At 32.1% G+C, this 24,589-nt stretch overlaps 2 protein-coding genes across 3 annotated transcripts in view; both read right to left on the bottom strand.

Moving 5' to 3' along the window:
- Nucleotides 1-7,594: 7,594 nt before the first annotated feature.
- Nucleotides 7,595-16,851, bottom strand: LOC123721330 (insecticyanin-A-like). The gene is made up of 5 exons (XM_045679834.1): nucleotides 16,757-16,851; nucleotides 9,710-9,833; nucleotides 8,722-8,941; nucleotides 8,203-8,295; nucleotides 7,595-7,815 (listed from the first exon to the last, which is right to left on the bottom strand). Exons 1-5 carry the CDS (start codon nucleotides 16,768-16,770, stop codon nucleotides 7,595-7,597), a joined length of 672 nt encoding a protein of 223 aa, XP_045535790.1. The 5' UTR covers nucleotides 16,771-16,851.
- Nucleotides 16,852-21,708: 4,857 nt separating this feature from the next.
- The window catches only part of LOC106718104 (guanine nucleotide-binding protein subunit gamma-e), a 32,220-nt gene continuing 29,339 nt past the window's right edge, over nucleotides 21,709-24,589 (bottom strand). For both annotated transcript variants that reach the window (XM_014512110.2, XM_014512109.2), the window contains exon 4: nucleotides 21,709-23,180. In XM_014512110.2, coding sequence (XP_014367596.1) covers nucleotides 23,075-23,180 — 106 coding nt within the window. In that variant the 3' untranslated portion in view covers nucleotides 21,709-23,074. The remainder of the gene's footprint in view (nucleotides 23,181-24,589) is intronic.

Here is a 24,589-nt window from a genome sequence, read left to right as displayed (position 1 = left end):
TTTAGGAAGCAAAATTCATTCTCTCGTGAAATTGAATCGGCGGCGGCGTGAAACTCTGTATTATTATGCACACGACTGTATCCTCTGTTTCATTATAAATTGTGTCCTTTCTATACTAGTTGTTTCAATAAACAATACAAATACATTTTTTATTCCCCTTTGTTCTACATTTATTTACTACTTATTTATTCAAAAGGAGTAGAGTTAAAAGAAATGATGTACTAGGAAAAGCGGTGCGTTAGGAATGCTCGCAAAGATTTGTACCTTGACATAATTTGTAAAATATAATTTAAATAAATATTTTTTTTAATATATAGATTATAGTATATTAATCTTAATATATATAAATCTCGTGTCACAATGTTTGTCCTCAATGGAGTCCTAAACCACTTAACCGATTATAATAAAATTCGCACACCATGTGCAGTTCGATCCAACTTGAGGGATAGGATAGTTTAAATCTCAAATTATAGTCGCAATTTTAATTTATTGCTAATTATTTGTCTGTTATTATTTGACAGTCACAATTATCTGTTAACTCCAAATGATTCTAACAGATGTCGATACCTTTCGACTGGGTTGAGTAAGTAATCAATAGATGGCGCTGCTATGGTAAATCTACGAACGTGTCATATAAGCTACATTTTAACAGCATAATTTTAACTGCACGCGGACGGAGTCGCGGGCGACAGCTAGTAATATTATAATATAGATTAAAAATCTATAATTATAAATGTAATTTAGCTAGCTTTATTGCTAGCTGTTGTGTCGAATACGTCCGGCCGGAATTAAAAAAATCCTTCATTGGTAGTCTATGTGTTCTTTCAGACTATGTTCTATATCTATGTAGAATTTTTTCGAGATCCGTTGAACCTTCTAACAATCATCTATTCATACATACTTTTACATTTATTAGTGAGATTTTAAATGATATCTTAATTGTTACGTATCTTATTGTACAATAAAATTTATTGTTACAATAAAATTACGAAAAAATAAAACATTCTTTTTTTAGTATAAAGTCCAATACCAAATCTGAATAAGTAATAGTTTCTTGATAAAGTTTACCAAAAAAATATAAACATTGTGGGATAGTAAAAGGGATATTTTTTATCCTAAAAGAACCAGTCACTTAATCGCTAAAATAGCGAAGTGACCACTGCCCATAGATATCTCCAGTAGGTTTGCAGATAACATAAAAAAATGTATAGACTTCTTATACAATGTTTTTAAATTGTTTATTCCAACAAAAGCGTGTCGCATTGAAGTAGCCACCTGCATTGCTGTTGCTTGATAGAGGATAAATTAAGTTAGCTCGACTGTCGGACAGTTGCCAAACTATTTGATTCACAAATTCGTTAACCCAAAGTTTGTTATAGTAAATTTAATATTGTGAACAAAATAACATTTTCTGCTTTGTTTATTTTTACATTTTTAAACAATCAACAAAATATGTTACTGTCAAATTCAGAGTTGTTTAATAGTTACTATTGAATATCCTTTAATCCAATTTAAAGCCCAATTATAGGAGTTTGCAGTTCGTTGAAAAACTTTAACAATTCCAAGTCTGGCTTTTAAACAAGGTAAACAAGTTTAAGAAATGTTTGCCTGTCTGTCTGTTTATAACGGCTAGTCTGATTTTGACAGGACAGCTACTGGAACGTAGCTGTGAAATGCGGGAATAACTTAGTCCATTTTTTATGCGCGCTGACGAATGTGGGTAACCGTTTTCCTGGTAACATATATCTGCATCAATGAAGTTAAAACTAAATACATTTCAATACATGTAACCGTGACTGTGAACTTCCATTAGGGAAACATATCTAGAAAAAAATAAATATCATCTCTCTTAATCTCTTTGAAAAAAACAGTGATACCAATATGGTTTTGAGCAGGTGTTTCAGCAGTGGATATGCACGCTAATCTTATATATATGTACATGCGTAAGTTTCATAAATCAAGTGTACGTATTGTCAATACGGTAAAATGAATTTGCATTTCTATGTTTTTGTAAAATAATATAAGAGGAGTGTCTCGTATTTGAATTTTGGCATGGTCAGTTTTGCGGCTGACACCCGTTGCGACAATTATCCGGCTCGGCGAGCCGACTCCGTTGAGACAACTAGCCAGTTGAAAGTAACAGTTGAGAGTAAACAGTGAGCAAAACAAGCCTGTTTTGCTCACTGTTTTGTTCGCATTGAACTAAAACCAACTAAAACTCAGGCATTTTGGAGTTCAAGATTTTTTTTTTTCGTTTTCAAGTTTTTCGTGATAGTATTCTGAAAATATACAACGTATGAAAAAAACAAAAGCAGAATGTAGCTTAAATTGGATACCAAATTTTATGTATTTTATATTTGTGCCATATGAAATAGGTTCAAGAGCCCGAGATACAAATCTTACACGTGTTGCATATAAAGATTTTTTAATAAATAACATTAGCTGTCTCTACGCCAGTATCAGTAATAACTTCTATTATTAATGATTCATTATTTGGAAAAATTTCAGATCAAGACATAATTTATAAATATTACGCTAGTATCGATTGGATTCCTAGTATGAATTCAAGAACCATTGATGAGGCCGTTGAGGTTTTCTACGATAAAATCTTTGATGGTATAAGATCTCATATCCCCCTCCGTCGCAAGTCAAATAAATCCTATCCGATCTGGTATAGCAGGGCGCTTATTAAAATAATTAGAGAAAAATCTAAGGCACACGCACGTTGGAAAAGATTCGGCAATTTGAGGGATTACGACGAATTTTCGTACTTACGTAAGAGACAACACCGCGTACAGAAAAAATGTTTCGAAGTTTACACTACTCGTACTGAAGAACTTATTAAAACTAAGCCCAAATTCTTTTGGAGCTATATAAAGAACCTTAGAGGTGGTTCAAGTTACCCTAAAAAATTTACTAACGACGGCGCCACGTACGTCGAAGGTGAAAAAATCTGTGAGGCATTTAGTCAATACTTTCTTAGCGCTTTTGGTACTCCGAATAAAAACCCTATCCGTGATCACGCGAATCCCAATAGATGCATTGATAATATAGGTAGTTATGTTATAGAAATCTCTGAAGTTAAAAAATACTTTGGTTCACTAGACATTGATAAGGGTGCTGGTAGCGATCGCATACCATCTGTTTTCTGGAAACTATGTGTTAACTCACTTGCTGAACCTATAACCTATATTTTCAATCGGTCTTTAAGGGAAGGTATTTTTCCCCAAGCGTGGAAAAAAGCACACATCGTCCCAATACATAAGAAGGGGTGCAAAGCACAAATTAAGAACTATAGAGGTATCTCCTTGTTAAATATTATTGCAAAGGTTTTTGAAAAGCTAGTATATTCGGCTATATATCCAGTGATTTATCAAGCTTTACCTGATGAACAACACGGCTTCTTGAAAGGTCGTTCCACTGTAACAAATCTTACGTGCTTTGTAGATTACCTACGTAACACTATGGAGGGTGGAGGTCAAGTTGATGTGATATATACTGATTTCGAGAAGGCATTCGATCGTGTTGATCACATCATACTTCTCACAAAGCTTCAGCAAATTGGTATCCACGGAGATTTGCTCAGATGGATCAAATCTTATCTCACAAACCGGTCACAAGCTGTAGTAATAGGAGGATACCGTTCAAACTTCGTAAATATACCTACAGGAGTTCCCCAGGGCTCACACCTCGGTCCTCTATTTTACACGGCGTATTTATATGACATTAATCAATGTTTTATGCACGCAAAGCATATTATTTACGCCGATGATAAAAAAATATATCATAATATAAGAAACAATAATGATTGCCTAGACCTGCAAAAAGACTTAAACTGTCTTACGAGGTACTACAACGACAACAACATAACAGTTAATATAACTAAGTGCCAACATATCACTTACACCCGTAAGACTCGACCAGTCTTATACAACTACGAATTTAACAATGTGAAAATAACAAAATCTTGCACTGTTCGTGACTTGGGCATTTGGTTGGACGAAAAATTGGTACTTTCACATCATATCACGAACATTGTGGAAAAATCATATAAAAACTTAGGTTTTGTCTTACGAGCCTCTAAACATTTTAAAGACATATTCTCTTTAAAATTATTGTACTATGCTTACGTTCGTAGTACATTAGAATACGCAAGTCCTGTTTGGTCTCCTCATGCCGCTGTATATAAAAAGAATATCGAACGAATACAAAAAATCTTTATCAATCACATTAATTTCCGGCAACGAAAAAGTGCCACATCTTACACAGAAGCATGCCACAACAACGGATTATTGACGCTCGAAGAAAGGCGTACTTTACTTGACATGTGCCTACTATATGATGTTATACATGGTAATGTTGATTGTAAGGAACTAGTAAGTAAAATCAAATATTGTGTACCAAAACGTCGAACTCGTCATACACCTTTACTTCATGTACCTATGCACAGCACCAACTATGCAGCCAACAACACCATTACGCGACTTACGAACAATTATAATACTTATTTCAAAGACGTAGACATCTTTAACCTCTCAAAAAATAATTTTAAAGCACAAATCCAAAAATTTATCCTTTACAATAACAGATAAACTCTTAATATTTTTTACATATTTATTTGATTGTTCTCGTACGTGTGTGTGTATGTATGTTTTACTTAATTATTTTCATTTTTTCTCTCCTGTTTATCCAATTGACTATGTGTAAAACTGTGTATGTGTGACTATCATGTGATCGTGAGACATCTTTTTGTTATTTCTAAGAAAATTTACTGGAAAACCTATTATTGGCCTTGCTTTGTTTTATATGTACTGGATGTAATTTTTGTAACTAATACGCTGTTGGTTTTCTTCTTAAATAAATAAATAAAATAAATAAATAAATAACATGACTGCCTCCCGCAACTTCATCTGCGCTGAATTAGGAAAAAAATTAGTAGCTCATATGTTCTTCCAGATTGTGTGCTACATATAGGTATATACCAAATTTCATAGATATCCATGCAGCCGTTCTGGAGATACCTTGTAACAAACATCTATCCATACACCCATCTAAACGTTCGCATTTATAATATTAGTAAGAGGTATAAGATGTATACATATAAAAAGCGTGAAAAACCATTTATTCTTTTAAAGGGGAATACGTACTTGAACATATTGTATAAAAGGGCATGAAACCAGTGCAGTGCAAAAACGGGCGACATAGTGCGCGACACTAATGATACTGACGTCATCGACAGGTTAATGAACTTGAAATGTACAGCCAGCAAAATTATACGTCTATCATTTTTTACACGTCAATACAAAATTTGATAATAATATAATATAAATTTTATAATTACATCAACCTACATTAACATCTCTATTCACTATGGCATTTATATTTAAAACGATAAAATAATAATTAAATTCCTAAATTGAGAAATATTCCTCTGAACATAAGGTACATAATCAAATGTGACTCACACATACAAAATACCATCATTTACTTGTCATACATCAGTATTACTCCAAAAATATAAAGGACTACATAAAGCAAATAAAATAAAATAATTTATTATAGTAATTTTTTTGCTGACTCTACATGACTCAGAGTTCAATAGTGTAGCCTCGCGTCGCACGCTCATTTCGTCTCCATGTAGCTTGTATGCGGCTTTCCTTACTTTTCATCGCCATTGCGTTTAATGTGGTACAGTTAAAACACTGTTGCGATTTATAGTAATATTTGGATATCTCATGAAAACTTTTTATACAATTTTATAACCTCAGTAATAATAGAAAGGTCTATTTACAGATGTCAATGACTTTTATCATGTTTCCCTTTTTATGGAAAAGTAACATTGGCCACCCGTCTCTTTCCGTCTCCCGAAATGGCGAAAAGTGGATTGCGCAAGTTCGCTTGGCCACACGAAATGCAGGTCCGTGACCTCTGCCTACCCCTCTAGGTTACAGGCGTGAGTTGTGTGTGTAGCAGTCGCCCTTGACTCCTTCCACGTGGAATTTAAAAAAACTTAATTAGTAGTCTAAGTGTTCTTCTAGAATATGTTCTAAATCTATGTCTAATTTCAGCGAGATCTATGCAGCTGTTCCGGAATAATCTTCTAAGAAACATCCATACATCAAAACATTCGCATTTTAAATATTAGTAAGATTATATTATTATATATATTATATTATTATATTGATTATATATATTTGATGACAGATAGAAATGTGTTTATGCCATTGTATTGTAAGTCGCTTAACAACTAAAATCGTTCTGTAAATTTACATCGCCTTGTGTACGAAGACTTTTACGCGATATCTTTTAACTTGACACACAGCATAAAGACTGCAGGCAGAGTGCGAATGGTCGCTGTCAAGGCTAAACCTAGGATTTGTTCTCAGTAAGCTACCTTGCGGTATGCTCGAATTTCCATCGGGGAAATGGGAAATGTTATTTCAGATATTTAATAAATAACTCCTACAGGTATATTATACAAGGAAATATGACTATCTTTTTTTAAATACATATTTAACATTTGATTTTTAGACAATTTTAAAAATATAGTTGATCAGTATGTTCGTGTTGTTATATTGAATTGTTGTTAAACCATATATAAATTTAAATCGTATTTTTTACTAATATATTGTTGGTAAAAATGGAATATTGAGATTCAAAAAAATTTTTATAAAGATATTAAATATTATAAATGGTATTATTATTAACATATTCTATACACTTATGAAAGTATCATCATCATCAACTCACTATACGTCCCCACCGAGGGGCACGGAGCCTACCCCAAGTTAAGCGTGAGTAGGCCATAGTCAACCACGCTGACCCAGTGCGGGTTGACTTCACACATATCTTTGTGCAGGTTGCATCACGATGTTTTCCTTCAGCATAAGAACATCGGATAACTCTACATATGTAAATCGAAAAATACATTAGTACATGATGGGATTCGAACCCAGGACGTACAGATTGCAAGTCAAATGCTTAACCACTGAGCCACTGGTGCTCTTGTAATGAAATAGTTACTCTATTTAACCTTAATCATTAAGGTTCCTTAAGCTCTTGCATTGTATTACAAGAGTGGAGTAATATAGGTTTTTGAATTGGCATATTTTGTATGAAGTTTTAGTCATAATGTTAGTCATACGTTAGTGTTATCTATCGCTTGTTATCTCTCAAGTGTTTATTAGTTCAGCATATCTATTGTTTGTTGAGTACGCACTTGTCCTTGTGGGTAAATACAAGTTCTATATCTCGTAGAATATAAAATGCATTTAGTATTCGCCATATTCCATTATAGCAAGCTTGAATTTAATAAAACTATTTTAAGATTCCCATTGTGTTTTAGTTGGAAAAATACTGTCTTTTACACTTCGAACACTAGATAATTACAACTAAAAGGTAGTATACTCGACGAAATGTCAACAACTAAATTTTCATAGTACTATGAAAATTTAGTTCATAATACTATGAAAATACTTACCACTTGTAAGTTTGTCTGTCACTTACAAGTGGTTGTTAACCAAACCTTAAGTGATAATAATACACAAATCTGTATTTTCCTCTTGATTTATTAAAAACAACAAGTTAAAGTATATTAGAAAATATTATCTTTGCCAGTAACAGCTAATACCAAGAGAATCAATACAGGCGATAATCCAATTGTTATTCCTGAATTAGGATCACAAGCTTTCTTAGAATGATCTGGAATTGTCCAAGCGGCATTCTTGAGATCTTCGTTTCCATTGATAATGGATTGTACAACCTTTTCTTCATTTTTAGTTAATGTTGTATTTCTGCTTAGTACCCAAGCCCATACTGTGAATGTAAAGAACACTTAAGCACACTACGGTATCAGCTAATTAAAACAAAGCAAGGACAACTTTTTTTGTTATATAACTTTCAGCTAGGTGTTTTAGAGATCATATTTATTATTTACTCTAGATCATGGGATGGCAAAAGGTGCATTAAAAGATGAAGAAATTGAAATATCTACGAGGAAAGATTTGATGTTTATTTGCATTGAATAGGCTCCGAAACTACTTAACTTGAAATTCTTTCTTTGTGGGTAGCTACACTATCTCCAGGTGAAATAGGTTATATTTATTACTAGATTTTGTTAATTACTCATGAACCAAGTGGTGGAAAACTGCAAGTGTAATAACCTATATAATTACTTGAGTGTAAAATAATATAAAAACATACCATTTTTAGAAGAATTGTTAATGTTTTTGCAACTGTAGACCACAGCGTAGTTAGTGTAATTCGTTGCCAGTACAATTGAATTGTAGATTATATCTGAAAGAAAATTTAGTTTTATTTAACAGTAACAGTGGTAGATGTCAGCAACAATAACATCTGTTGCACGAATGGTTCGGCTCGCCCGGTGAAATACCACGACCACACAGAAGACAGGCGTGAAGTGGAAGCAATTCCGCGTACAGTCTGATGACTGTGGTACTGGAGGCTTAATTTTAGTCCTCTTCCCCTTCCCACCCTTTTCTAATAAAGGAACGAATGCATAGTAAGGGGAAATATTCCCTTTCTGTGCGTCCCCTTCTCCGTTGATTAAAGGTTCTCTGCAATTGCGGATGTCTAAGGGCACTGGTCGCTTTGCTATTTCAGCAAATCTGGTGGTAGCTTGCTCGTTTGTCACCTTAATACATAAAAAAATTGTACACAGAGTGATTTGTAAACTATAAGTAATTTCTAACAAAAACTTACCTTCATATGTTATAGTAAATTGACCTTGAACTGTATTTTTAACCCCGTACGGTACAACAATAGTACCGTTTCTATATTTAGTCTTTTTCTCACTTATTTCCTTGTTAGATATTGTTATATTGGATAAGGAATCTTGCGTTGCATCAATCCTAGTAGTTGAACAAGTACCACATTCTTGAGTGTTTGGTATACGTCTCATTTGATACCAATCGCCTGATAACTGAAAATTATTGATATATGGATTTGTTTGACGAACTTTTTATTCTTAAACTAGCTTTTACCCGCGACTCCGTCCGCGCGGAATAAAAAATAGAAAACGGGGTTAAAATTATCCTATGTCCGTTTCCTGGTTCTAAGCTACCTGCCTACCAATTTTCAGTCAAATCGATTCAACCGTCCTTGAGTTATAAATAGTGTAACTAACACGACTTTCTTTTATATATATAGATATCACAAAGATTATATGTAATTTAATGTAAGGGAAGCCCTTTCTTATTAAACACTGGTTTTCTATCTAAAGATCAAGGCTGATAAAGGGAAGGTATTTTTTTTGTACAGTTGTATTATGCTGAACATGTATGCGAAATGGGTGAAATGGTGCCAAATCGATATTTATTTATTATTCAAGAGATTTAGTTACCAATTCTATTGTTTAGTATATACAGATTAAAAATAATTGTACTATCATGATCATTAATAAAACAAAAAAAACATCTAAAAACAAATACGCAATAATCTATCTATATATATAAAAGAAAGTCGTGTTTGTTACACTCAAGAACGGCTGAATCGATTTGACTGAAAATTGGTGGGCAGGTAGCTTAGAACCAGGAAACGGACATAGGATAATTTTTAGCCCGTTTTCTATTTTTTATTCCGCGCGGACGGAGTTGCGGGTAAAAGCTAGTTTCCTATACAAAGTAAATATTAACATTGTTATCACAGTAAATTTTATCAAAGTTGTTAAATGTCTATCTTAAATACATACCTGAGTCACATTCAAATCTCTCACTGCTTGTATATTCCCAAAGTTACATGTTCCATTCCGCGCTATTTGTCCCGACGTAAAGGTAATAAAAAACAATGACACTATTAAAGGCAGCATTGTAAAACTAAAAACAAAATATTCAAAATAAAAGTACTGGACACTGTAACTCTCCGTTAAAAATTAAAAATTATTTTTGATTGACTTATCTTAAATAGAGTTTTAATTTTGATGTCATTAAAATTCATCGAGAATCATTAAAATGTCATTAATTTAATGGATAATTGTTCAAGTTGTTAGGTGAATTGTAATAAAGATACGGTAAAGAGAAATCATTCAAATATATTTATTTAAATTGAATTAATACAAGGTACCTAATTTATTTATCTATTTAGTCTGTCATTTTTTGGTATACATTGTTATATTGTCCAGAAATTATTTAATTAATTAAAATTACAGACAAAAAAATTGATTAAAAAACGAACTACACACGTCGCCATGAGAAGAAGATATTGTAATTTTTAAAATTGCATTTATCATTTTTTAAGACAGAAATCTTTTAATATCCAAGAGTATGCACAGTTATCTTTTACCAGTACTTCACATCAAAGGGTAAAGGAAAGGGTGAAAGAAAAAGAAAGATAATCTTTTAGTTTAAATTATTCTTAATCAGAACTTTCATTTAATAATTTAATTCGAATTAATCACATTCTTTCCAACTATAAATAGAACAAGGAGTGTAAGAACTGGTGATATTCTGAAGTTGAAACCAGCATTTATGTTACAAGCTTCTTTTGTATGTTTTGTTTCAATCCATGTAGCGTTCTGTAGATCTTCATTTGATTTTATCAAGGCATCAACTTTTGTTTTATCTGCTTGTTCCAAAGACGTACTTTTGCTATAAACCCAAGCTACAACTGGTAAAAAAAAATTAGGTTAGTCTAATTTCCATATAATTGGAACGAAGTTCCTTATCGCGCGTTGTGAAAGGGGGCTAGACGGAAAAAATTCTTACGAAAAGTTGTCACGACACTTTTAGCTATAGTAAGTATGTTAACGACGAATGAGCGCTACTTCACCATGGCAACGACGTGACAATATACAAAGAAAATTCATAGAAATAAAATGTACTTCTTGTGAAGATTTAAGTTTTTTATTCATAGAATAAACATTGGTTCTTTCACTAATTAATCGAAAGGAACTTCGTTCCATCCGGGTGTCCCTTGACACCTCTCAAGTTTTTTTATTGGAACGAAGTTCCTTATCGCGCGTTGTGAAAGGGGGCTAGACGGAAAAAATTCTTACGAAAAGTTGTCACGACACTTTTTGCTATAGTAAGTATGTTAACGACGAATGAGCGCTACTTCACCATGGCAACGACGTGACAATATATAACGAAAATTCATAGAAATAAAATGTAATTCTTGTGAAGACTTAAGTTTTTTATTCATAGAATACACATTGGTTCCTTCACTAATTAATTGAAAGGAACTTCGTTCCATCCGGGTGTCCCTTGACACCTCACAAGTTTTTTTATTTATCTTTGTTCGAAGTTTTGATATGAATTTAATTATACTTGTTTTTTTAATATACTTTAAATACCTATAAAGTTATTACAAATTGATGGCAATAAATATGACATACCAGTTGAATGAGTTGCGTTGATTCCCGCACATGAGTACAGCAACACATACTTTGCAGGGTCAACGCCCAATACCACTGTATCGGAGGTATAATCTGTAAAAAATGTTATACATTTTAACAATCTTACTTATGTTATAAATGAGAATGTTTTTTTTTTTTTTTTTTTTTTATAAGAGAAGGGGGGCAAACGAGCAGCGGGAACACCAAGGTATTCATCGACGCCCATGGACATCTGCAATACCAGAGGAATCGCAGATGCGTTGCCGGCCTTTGAGAAGGTGATACGCTCCCTTCTTGAAGGACCCTAAGTCGTAGCGGTTTGGAAATACCGCCGAGGACAGACCATTCCACAACGCTGCGGTTAGATGGATGGATGATTGTTTAAAGGTATCTTCGGAATGACTCACTGGATCTCGATGAAATTTGGCACAGATGAAGAACATATAGGCTATCTATTATGTTTTATAATTTATTCCGCGTGACGGAGTCGCGAGCGACAGATAGTAATGACTAAGATTCAGTTTCTTCTGCTGAAGGCTGAGGGTTTAGACAAAGATATAGGAGATCTAATTCTAATCTTTCTACCTTCTCAATCTTTAATAAGGAAAAGATGAGAAAAGGAAGCGGGTTTGTTGAGGAAATTTAAGATTAACAAATGAAAATATCCCCTATTTAAGTCGTCCGTATCTCCTACGTCGATTAAAAGTATCGAACGCATCTGCAAATCCAACCCTTGCATTCGTCTATTGAACGGTACTATATCGCCAGGCGAGTAGTTCATTAGTTTGCCATATGTCATAAAAAGTTTAAGCATTGAACATTTAATTTCTTACTTACTTTGATAATTCATTTTGAATAACCCTAATGTTTCGTTGACCATATCTATACGGCCTTTGGTGTCATGTACATGGTTGCCATGCACCTCTCTGTGTGCGAGGGACACATATGAAGTAGAATTATCATTTTCAACCGCTATTGTCAAAGTGGAACATTCTCCGGTGTCCAATGGATTCTCTATGTGTTGTATTTGATGCCATTTTCCTAATAGCTGTAAAGGTTTTCGGCAAAGAAAATAATGTCATTTATTCTACTCTCTACTCTCTCCTTAAGTATGAGTGTGTAGGTACACTGGTAGAGTTAGGCCTAGAATGAATGGATTGCTTGAAACGTGACATAATTAAGAAGGGGGTGATAATGGAGATGACGGCAGACAGATTGATTTGGAGGACGAAAACCAGGACGCCCCTACGTAAGTGGGAAAAGGTCAATGATGACGCTACTCTATTTGTATAACTATTATGTACCGTGAGTAATCATTGTGTATACAATAAAGTACAAAAATAAGAAAGGTATAAAGTACAGAAGCGAGAAAGTTCTGTCTTATTTTTTTTAGTAATAAGTTATGTCTACCTATGTTCTTGAATTAAAATTATTTTAATCAAAATGATCTAGATTAAAAAAAATCATTAAAATTTAATTGAAAATGAACTTAATAATAGTACACATAAATCACATACCTCTGTTATGTTCAAAGTTTTCACAGATGCAATATTTTCCCAATCACAAGGGTTATCGCGGATAACGATTCCTATAGCAATCGAAAGGAAACAAACGAAAAATATACAACGAAACATATCGATGTTTTAATTTAGACTGGTCTCAGTGATACTATTCAGTGGACTGACTGAAATATAAATAATGACTGGAGTTATCTCAAGTGCTCTTAAGCCATTATAAGGCTTAGTACAGAATTACGACATCGCTTAATCTGACAATGTTTAATGAAAGTGAATATCACATGCAAATCCTTAAACTATTGTGATATAGTGGAGATTAACAGTAATATTTTCTTATAACCTACGCCTTTTACTACACACGTGGGATCAGCACAGAAGGTTTTATAATTCTTTAAGTTTTGGCTTAAGTTTTTAAGCCGGCCGCCTGCCTGTCGCCAACCTTACTTGAGAGGAATAATTTAAAATTAAATTATTGTTAAATAATTTAAAATTACTTTTGAAAATTCACCAAAAATAGAATTTAGCTATAAAACATTGTAAATATAACACCAAGTTCTTGTCTTGATAATTTTCCTGTATTGGTCTTTAAAAATATTCACTCCAATAGATGAGGTCGATCAACCAGCCTCTTTATTCTTCATTATTTAAAGGGTTAAGTCTGGAAATACTGAATCGATTGTAATACTTTTTAATTATGTCACTCTACTAGGTAAATTAATTAGATAAATGAATTAATTTACTTAGTCGAATTATTATTAAAATTCACTTTTCTAAAGCCGAAACTACTAATAACTCGCCCCAAGTTTATTAGGAAAAATTAACTACAAAAAATAATGTGTATATCCTAAACTTTACTTGTTAATAAAACATTTAAACATATTAAAGAAAAACTTTTAAAAAACGATGCAGTAAGACTTTGAGTTTATTGAGAAACATAAAATTGAAATCCTTTTTCTCTGATTAATTCCTCATGTGTAGAATAGACTTTAGTAATTTATATTAAAACAGTAAGTGATTGGAGTGGATTTCGTTGTAAGTTTCCTGTATTTATGTATAGTGAGTGGTATTGATTATTAGGTGACAACTTGATGACTAATTTGTATACATATATCCGTTGTGCAATGCAGTATACTTATTGTCCTTATTTGCACATACTTTTTTTCAATGAAATTAAAAAAAGGACATAAAATGCATTTAATAGTTTATAGAAGCAGAAAATGTTTAAGCTAAATAAAAACGGCTACACTAATGTACACGTTGTCGGCACCGACTCGTTTCGAGCCGTGTCACGTGAGAGACATGCCGCGTCTGAACAATACTAGTCCCACTGACGAAACTAGTCGGTGCCGATACCAGAAGTGGGTGTGAGTGTAGCTTATATTTAGTTGTAATAATGTCTCAAGATTTAAACAGTTTAATAGGTAAAATGTTATATCATATTCTAATACTAAATTGAGTTAAGATACATATTTATGGTTAACCAATAAGAGATTTCCGATTAACTGAAATAATTTCGACTGATTGTCCCGTAAAACTCAAGGAGAAAGGGTCCCAGTTCATTTAGTTTGCGTGTGCAGTCTTGACACAAAATCCGTGATCTTTGTCTAACCCACTGCCCGAAGTCAAAGCTATGTTTTAATCTAAGGTAGAAGGGTTAAAATGTCCGTCTGGGGGATTACCATGAACATTCATTTAAAGGGACGTCACACTTGAGATAAGAAATATATACGAGTATTATTTATGAATGAGTGTTCTATGTAAATTCGTTATCTATCAACATATTATCAATTAAAGTACAAGACTGAAGTACTTGATTATCATAAATCCCCGACGTTAGTCACAAATACTTTTTTATAATGTAACAATTTTAAAATTATCTACATATCTGTACTTTAACGATCGATTTACATGATTGGTATGATGTTTAGGCAAAGATTGAAAATTATAATTTAGCGCCTTCAAAGATAAAATAGCAATTCTTTGTAATTGTAATTTCCCATGTAAAATTATTTTAGTTAAAAAAATTTTTTGGTTATCTCAACATATATTCACTGAAATACGTCTGTATTTAATTTTCTAATCTTTAGAAAGTTTTTTTTTAATATAACGCAACCAGCTTTATTTTATAAATCCTGCGGTGTACTAAAGTTTAATTTATAAGGTACTTGTCTATCGGTACTAAATTTAATTAAACGATATAAATTTCGTTCCGTAGAGGAACTTGTTAATTGCCCTCAGTAGTGATTGAGAGGCTGAATTCACTCGTTTTTTCTAAAGTACCCAACTTTCGGAATTTACCGTTAAATTCAAATTAATTATGACGCCGTTTGAATTTTATTTTTCAGTTGCCAGATTTCTGACACTTGTAAATAGTGATTTTAATATAGCAAAAGTTGTGTCATTGTTTAATAATAGAATAACATAGAAGAGTTAAGAAACAAATGAAAGTTCTCGTAGACCTTGTAGAGAATTGTAGAATGTTCTACGAGCGTATGTAGACGGATTCCAATACCCTGTCACATGTCAATTCAGTTCCAGACATGGTGAGTTTCACTTGCAAAATATGATTGAAAAATATCTAATATATTTGATATTTTATTGACACCAGTGTTAGTTGAAAAATAGTTTGACAATGGTTTAAAAAGATAATAAACAAAGTAATCCTCTAAGGGTTCCGTTTTTTTCCTTTCGAGGTACGGAACCCTTAAAGCTATGAAAAATATTTTTTTTTTTAAAAGATTAATAAAAATGGGTTGTTATAAAATACTTCACTGCTCCAGTGAAATAAATGGTTGCAGCAAGAGCGGTTTCATAATCCATGGCGGATATTGTAACAGCGCTATCTCTCGGTATCTTTGTTAATTACAAAAAATTACATTAAACTATCTTTTGTCCTTAAACAAAGAGTAAGAGACAAGAGACGTAACGTAGATAAAAGATTCCTTCGTACAAACCCATTTTTTCCTGTAAAGTATAATACTCGGATGTCAGACATACTAGGATATAAAATTTCCTGTTACTTTATAAAAAAAAACTCCAATGAGCGCCTGCAATGATACCATCGATACCTGAAAGAAGCGAAGTTTTAATGTTCTGCAATTTTTGCATAATATTATTTATTCCTAGCATCCCTTTTCTTAGTATAGACTCTAACAATTAAATGTATATTCCTATATATAATGTAGACATATATACATAACTTTTCTCTCGTAACTGTAGTCGTAACTCGTAACTGTAGTCAATTTGGTGTTTTTCACAGATTGAGTAGCCACGCAGCGAGCGACCTCAAAGTCCGTATAAGAGATTCACTTCAAAAAAGTGTTAATTAAAAAACTGAGTTTATAAAAATAAGTGGTAAAAAATTAGAAAAATATTATTCTGGTTAGGTAAAATAAATCTCTTTTAATATCCCATTAAATTATTTTTAATTTAAAGCGAATATTTGAAAAAAGAAACAATCTTTTAGCGTGTTTTAATTACAGAATAAAAAAATATCCTACCTCTTTTAGATTAATAGCTGCTTTTAATTAAGAAAAAAAACTCCTCTCTCGATTAGAATCACGATTTATGTGCAGTGATTTAAAAGATAAAAAAAAAGGTTTTATTAAATTTTAACGCAAATTCCTTTTTAAAACGAAATACTTTTTAGAAAATAATAACTTCTACCAACAAGACAATTGTATAAAACACATCGTCAGCCTCTTTGTTTTAATTCCAGTTTAGTTTAGTTCATTTCGAAATTAGCAACATTTTAAAATTTACCTATTTTAATGGACTACATTATCACTTATTAAAAAAAAAGTTTTATTGTACTAAAATTATTTACATTGTACTATTCGTGTTCGTAGAAAGTTCCAAGCAAAAAAATCAGAGTGCAAGAGGCACTTACTTAATACCCTCCATTCTGAAGCACCGTCGCGACGCTCAGTTCAATGACCCCGTCTACTTCGCGAATTCGCTGTCTCCATTCACATGCTACTCTCTTACTGTGGGTTTCGAATACATTTTACTTGTATTAACACGTATTATCATCCCTCACGTACTCTTTGAAATATACGTGGTATCGTGGTTGTTTTATTAAACCAACAGTAGACCGAAATTAAGTACAGTTAATGATCTTGAAAAGAGGGAATAATATAGTTAAGGTTAACGCGCATTCGTCCACTCCTCGTCCACCCGGCACGGCCCAGCCTCGCGATCACCACCGCGTTCCCTAGCTGCCACTTAGATGACGCGGACTAAGATAGAAATTTGTTGGCAAAAAAGCAGTTGATGATTGAAGGCGTGCGGTTGGAACCTGACACACCAATATCGCCTCTTCCACATTATAATGTATGCATGTTCGTCAATTTCGAGTTATCTTAATATAACCCTTAATAACTAAAAGTTGAAAGATAAAAATAAAAGTATAAACTAGTGGATATATTAGTGCAAGAATTCGAATAACCGACCCTTGTATCAGAAGAAAGCCATTTGCTCGCTTCGGTCTTACCCCTTTAAAACAAAGGAATGTAAGAATTTTTCTAGCGACAAATTACACGATAGAGTGCTCTCGGAAAATTGAAATTAAGGAATTTCCCAAGAAAATCCTCGAAAGGGGTATATCAATAATTTAGAATTAAATATGAGGAAAATTTAAATAAATAGGTGTTAGTCGAATTCGTTCTTTTAAAATTTGTGACCCCATGTTAATTAATGCTATTATTATTTTATATCATTTTTTAATATATTACTTTATTCATATGTAGAATCGTAAAGTATTTTACAATATTGAATCGTAATTTTTAGACCTAAAATTTTTCAATTGTATAATTTTGCATTTTTAAACAATATATAATTTTTAACTGTTGGTTTCTGAGACCAAAAAGAGATAAAAAAAAAATTTAAAAAGGGATTTTGCTTTCAGAAACCTACAGTAATATATACATTGTTCTCTACCCTAATACCATAATGAAATATATTTTACTCAATTGTGGTTACTTCGTTAAATATATGAAATTTAATGTAAAGTAAATACCTGGAAACAATACCACGAAGAAGTTTAAGACGCAAGACATGAAGGGATTATTCTTAATACGTTTTCGAACAATGTCTTTGTGATACGAATAAAGACAATGTTTCATGTAAAACGTGGGCTTTGCTAACAACAATGACACAAAGAGGTCTTTACTCGACAAGAAAATAAAAGCTTATGTAGTAGTCTTACTAATATTATAATTGCGAATGTTTAGATGGATATTTGTTTGAAGGTATCTCCGGAACGGCTCAACGGATCTTGATGAAATTTGATACAGATGTAAAACATAGTCTAGAAGAACACATAGGCTACTTATCATGTTTTTTTATTCCGCGCGGACAAAAAACATGATTTTATTTTGTTATCGTAATTACTTGTTTTAAATAAATACTATTTTAGGAAACAATTTAGTAAACCATTCGAACATACTTCGCGTAATTAATATTATCTAGCGGACCACATGTCTAAAGCTGATATATTCAGAACAATGAGTAAACACCCTAACCGCAGCTCGTGTGCGATGTATCGGTCTAATTAACATGGATCGCGGTTTATCCAGCAGGTGTAGTCTCAATTACATTCGACCTGTGACACACTATAGTCATCAGTGTACATATTGTTTAATAGTGCATTGGTTAGCGAACGTATAGATTCACTCTGTATAAAACATATCGTCATGTCTGTCATTATCTTTGGCAAAACAGAGATAATTATTAAACGGAGACTTTGGACTTAGAAACCCACAGTCAGTCATCCCATAATCTGTACATTTATTTCTTATACTCGTATCATAACTTGACAAACAAGCAAGCAGCCATTTGAATTCGCCATTGCAAAGAGAACGCTAACATAAACATGCGCAATTGTACATATCTTTAAAGAAATTCGTGAAGTCAGAAAGGCCCTTAACTTTTAGGGTAAGGTCTAAACCCGTCAGTGTTAAAGGGCTGGTGATGATAAGAACAGGGATGATATTTGTTTTTTTTTTTTACTAGATTTGAACTTGATACCCTTAATCGAGAATCGTTAGTTTGTTAAGGAAAACATATTTACTTAAACAAAAATTTCAAAGCCACCTTTGTTAGTAGAATATTTTTAATTATTTTTTTTAAATTGAATGTAACTTAAACTAAACTTTGAACGCAAGTGAAAAGTTTTTGGGTCGAACGAAAAACTTTGTTGCAAAGTAATCCATTAAAATTTCATCAAGTTTTTTTCTTTCAACCATTTAATTTCCTCGTAACTTTATCTATAGTTCTTCTTATCGACATTTCAACTTTACAATTTTATAGAAGTTGAAAACTTTTGAATAGGAAATTATTATTCTTAATTATTTGATTGGAATATATCACAATTATATTAGTTACTAGCTTTTACCCGCGACTCCGTCCGCGCGGAATAAAAAATAGAAAACGGGGTAAAAATTATCCTATGTTCGTTTCCTGGTTCTACGCTACCTGCCCACCAATTTTCAGTCAATTCGATTCAGCCGTTCTTGAGTTATAAATAGTGTAACTAACACGACTTTCTTTTATTTATATAGACTAGCTGTCGCCCGCGACTCCGTCCGTGCGCAGTTAAAAAATGGGGGGGGGGGGTATGAAAAATAGATGTTGGCCGATTCTCAGACCTACTGAATATGCTCACAAAATTTCATGAGAATCGGTCAAGCCGTTTCGGAGGAGAACGGGAACGAAAACTGTGACACGAGAATTTTATATATTAGATTTGAAACTTATAAAATATAATTTTACTATTCAATTAAATAAAATACTATGAACTCTACATTATTTCTTGTTCCATCATCATCAGTTAACTATTCTTCCCCACTGAGGGGCTCGGAACCTAGGGGGCGAGTTCTTATTTCAAAATTTCATTATATTCCATTTTCAATCCTCTCCTATTCCTCATATTATCACATTTATATGGCATCTTTTTTACGAGTATATTCTTTAAAAGAACGCAGTTTTAACTCATTTGCTAGTTGCATGGATGTTAGATCATAAAATTACCGCTTTTTTATATGCTACTTTATTTTATGAAATAAGATGCACCAATGCGATACCTAGGTAATAAAGTTTTACTAACTATTTGTACAAAAATCATGTACTTCGAGTTGAATCTAATATATAAAATTCTCGTGTCACAGTTTTCGTCACCGTACTCCTCCGAAACGGCTTGACCGATTCTCATGAAATTTTGTGAGCATATTCAGTAGGTCTGAGAATCGGCTAACATCTATTTTTCATAACCCCCCCCCCCATTTTTAACTGCGCGCGGACGGAGTCGCGGGCGACAGCTAGTTTCATATAATTTTGATAGAGTTGGTCGCGACGGAGTAGAGTATTTACATCACTTCCGTGTGTCTGATTAAACTGTAGCGTATGTTAATTGAGATGTTTTGAGAAACCATCTTACAGGTTAGGTTTAATATAGCGCTAGAATTATAGTGTTCGTCAGTTATGTAAATATGAATTGGTAAATAAAACTCATTTGTATATGTTTTAAATTTATTTCAGTAATTACTGATTACATATTTTAATAACATACAATATCTTAGCCTAGTGATTCTAAAAAAATCATTTCCAATATCACCTTATCTAGTTATTAATGTGGATCAATCCGTTAAAAATTACCGTTAAATTTAGTTGTTAGCTTAAATTATTAATGAAAATCCAATAAAGTATTGTTCATATTAAATTAAAAATAAACATTGTTTTAATCATTTTAATGTAGTTAACGATTCGAGGTTAAAGCAAATACAAAAAAAATTCTTTGGTTTTTAACTTAATTAATAAAAAATAAAACTCTAAAACTTAATACACTTAATGGAGATTGATTTAAAAATAACGAGATACATCAGAACAGTTTATCAGTTAGAGAAAAAACTTCGCCTCCTTAATTCCGATTGTATTCCTTAATTTAACGATAAGGTCATTTAAAATAAACGATTAAGTTTCAATTTTAATTAAATCTACGGCTAATTCTCTGAATTGCATCATTTATCTTTTAAGTTAACAAACAACTTTGACATTTGTTTATTATTAATAACTAAATCTACAATTACATACTAAATTCCTATTTAAATACCATTCATGACTAAGAAGGGACAGAAGTGACAATGATTATCATCGAATAAGAGACATAAATAGTTAAAATATGAGAGAAGGAGACAATGAATAACGATTTAATTTAACAAGTACGTATCAGGAATTGACATATGTTTCTCGATTTTTTTTTATTTGTGTTTGTTCTGAAAGGTAAAGTCCATGGATGATGTATATTTATTGTCCATGTTTCTTTTCATTAAAATGAGATGACTGATTCTAATGAGATGACAAGTTGCTAACAATCCATAGGTACTCACAGCCTGAATGATTTTTAGTTCATGTTATTATAGATATGATAAGGAGAAAGGTTTATTAAGGATTAATTTTTAGGTTATTTTCTTTAAGTCTATATTAACCTACAGTGCGTAAGTTATTTTTTTTTCTATTTTAATCAAATTTAGGATCATAAGGAAACCTTTTTAAATGGAATGTTTCTTTTAATACTAAATGAGTATAAAGTTAAAATATTTCATGAATGCAAATTGCAGATTTTTACATTTGAAATATTTTCACTCAAACACTATTAACACTTAGATATAATTTAGAAGATGTTTTATTTTGGAAACTACGATAATTCATTTTTATTGAGTAATTTTGTGACTTAGATAAATTTTAATTCAATTTAAAAGTTTCGAATTATATACTAATCTAATCAAGTGCTAGATTTTATATTTCATATTGATAATTTATTTTCATTACTTAATTTTTAAATGGCTGAATGGAATAAATCGATGAAAAGAACTGCATGAGAGAATAGATAAATAAAAAGGTAAAATATTTTATAATGAAAAGGATAGTTAATGAATGATGTATGTTTCAATATGATAGACTAAAGTGGAGCATAGAAGATAGCTAATTTAATTATTCAATAGAAGCATTCCTAGATAATGGCACTGCAGAATGTACCTGTTTATTTATAAAAAAACGTATCCTATTTCAGCTTAAAATTATTTTGCGTTCGAAGATGACGCATTTTAATGATTTTAATCATTTTAATTTATTACCTCTGGTCTACATTTAACGATATCTTTCGTATTACTTTCCTACGTTTCCTTATATTACGATTCCTTTATTGCCAATATATTAATTCCTTAGTGACTTCATTATTCTGTGATTCGACGTATAATTGTTAAGTTGTGATCTGCGATTAACCCTATATTTTAAAAGTTAATATTAATTTTTAAATACAAAGATTCATGAGCTCAATGAAACTTTATATTCAATTCTTTTTTTAAATGCTAAAACGGTGGCGAAGCTTTTACTCGAAGTATTAAAATTAATAAAATATATTTATTTTAAACTAAACGAAACAAGAGCTTGATAGGCCCTTATTTCGTTTGGTTTATTTGAGAATCCAATGCAAGTCCATACATTTATCGAAGAGGAAGTTGCATTATGTATGAGACCGAAATGGATTCATCAGTTTTTAAATAAAATAATAAAAACAAAGTGAGTCTCCCGTTATTTTTGAATCAACCGCTTCTAAATAATATTGAAAATAAACTCTTTATAAATAACTGAGATAAAATTAAGTCAGTTGTGACAATATGTCAGTGGGTAACATTTAATTTTCATCTTTCAACATGGCTTGCGCCTTTGAGTGCTACTGTAGACTCATTATCAAACATTCTAGGTACTAGAAATACAAAATTTTAACGTATTTACAACCATTTTTTTTAATATTTCAACATAACACCCATAAGTACATTCTTGCGTCTCGCAACAATCAAAATGTACATTCATTACAATAGATAGAAATAAAAAGACTAGATTAATGTTGAACGTAAATTAAATATAATGAAAGAAATCTATGAAATTAACTTTTGGCTTTTCTACGTCAACTTTTCGCATGGACATGTTAACTACGTCTCTATTACCTTTCATATTGTCTGGCAGTTTCATGATATATTCGGTTACTTTCTTATTTATTCCCAATTTTAATGTCCAACTAATTTCTTCTTTATTGAGCATCAATCTACGGTATGAAGTTATTCGACCAGACTCTTTTTTCGTTCGCCAAACTGTGTCTTTTTAAAATTTTCGGTGATATTTTTTTTATATTTACTTAATAGTTAAATGATTACATAATGATGCATTTTCCTTTTTCAGCCCAAGGGTTGTTTTTCTTGTCAGGGGCATGTATGAGTGGGTCGTTTTTTTCATTCTCCTCCACATATTCCCGCATTCTGAAAGAGAAATAAAAAATATAAATATATATTTTCTTCTTTTAAAAATACAAAGACAAGAAAGGATACGATAATTTGAGGAAGAAAGTCCCCAGAAAGAATAAAGTAAAATATTTAATATTTCCTTAAGACCGGGACTCCACCAAAGCGGAGTCGAGACGAGCGGAGAGGAGATGTGTTTTTAAACAACCAATAGAATTGTATTATTAACACATCTCCTCTCCGTTCAGCTTCAGTGGAGATCGCTGTGCGGAGATGTGTAATATTTGTACGGCGCAATAGAAGCGGAGATGTGAGCTGTGCGCGGACGACGCGCAGCGGAGATGAAAGATGTGAGCAGCAAATCAAAAAAGCAAGAAAAACATCTCTTCTCGCACAGCACACCGCACACATCTCTGCTTTGGTGGAGTCCCGGCCTAAATCATTTTATTTATGATACTTTTATGAAATTTAATCCAATTTATTATTATCGACGCTTTCAGAATTCGAATTTTGAAAAAAGTTGCTGGCAACTTTTAATTTAACGGCCAATACAGATAAAACATTCAATATTTATGATACGTATTAATATTGATAATAAATGAGTTTATTTTGGCATGCGATGAATCGGCCGGCGAAATAGCTGACCAATATTAAAGAAAATATTTATTAAAACAACGTTCGCCTACGTAAGTTATAGGCTTAAATAAAGCTTGGTTGAGCTAAATACCTTTGTATTGCTTTGAAATTTAATTTAATTTGTATTTAAGGTATAAAAATAGTTTGTTATCGTACTAATATTATAAATGCGAAAGTTTGAATGGATGGATGGATGTTCGTTTTATGGTATCTCCGGAACCGCTGAACAGATCTTAATAAAATTTTGGACAAATGTAGAATATAATCTGAAAGAATACATAGGATACTTATTAACTTTTTTTTTAACACCGCGCGGACGGAGTCGCGGGCGACAGCTAGTTTATAATACAAACTAACTTAAATATATTTAAAAATATCCCTATCCTTTGATCTGGCAAATAAATATCACGAAACATAAATTTGATTCGAATTCAAAATGTAATACATAACAAGAAATACAACGTTATTGTTTCCAAAACGTAATCAATTGCTGAATCCAAAGCGGACGGGAGCTGCAGAATGTATAGTAAATATGTGCTGATTGGCAAAATCCAATAAAACAAGCTGCTAACGTACGCGGATGCGGCATGCCAGTAATTTTACATCCGATATTTGTTAAACGCAAGCATCTAAAATAGGGAATCCTAATATTAGGTATAAACCAAAAGCATTTTATAAACGCTTTAATAAAACGCTTTATAACATGTAGAGTTCGAAAACAAGTTACAATTCACCTCTTCACAACAACCACGTGAAAACCAACTTAAAGTTTTTATATTTCAACTAGCTGT

Source organism: Papilio machaon, chromosome 10 (genome assembly GCF_912999745.1).
Source record: "Papilio machaon chromosome 10, ilPapMach1.1, whole genome shotgun sequence".
Taxonomy (NCBI): Eukaryota; Metazoa; Arthropoda; class Insecta; order Lepidoptera; family Papilionidae; genus Papilio; species Papilio machaon.
Note: the sequence above shows the minus strand (reverse complement) of the source record. Positions and strands in the feature narration are given on the sequence as shown.

Bases quoted from the DNA above. Each gene is read 5' to 3' on its own strand.
- LOC123721330 (XM_045679834.1), bottom strand. The intron at 8,942-9,709 runs GTATGTATTTAA...AATAATTTTCAG, and splicing joins GAGATTTGAATGTGACTCAG to TTATCAGGCGATTGGTATCA. The intron at 8,296-8,721 runs GTAAGTTTTTGT...ATTTTCTTTCAG, and splicing joins ATTTACTATAACATATGAAG to ATATAATCTACAATTCAATT.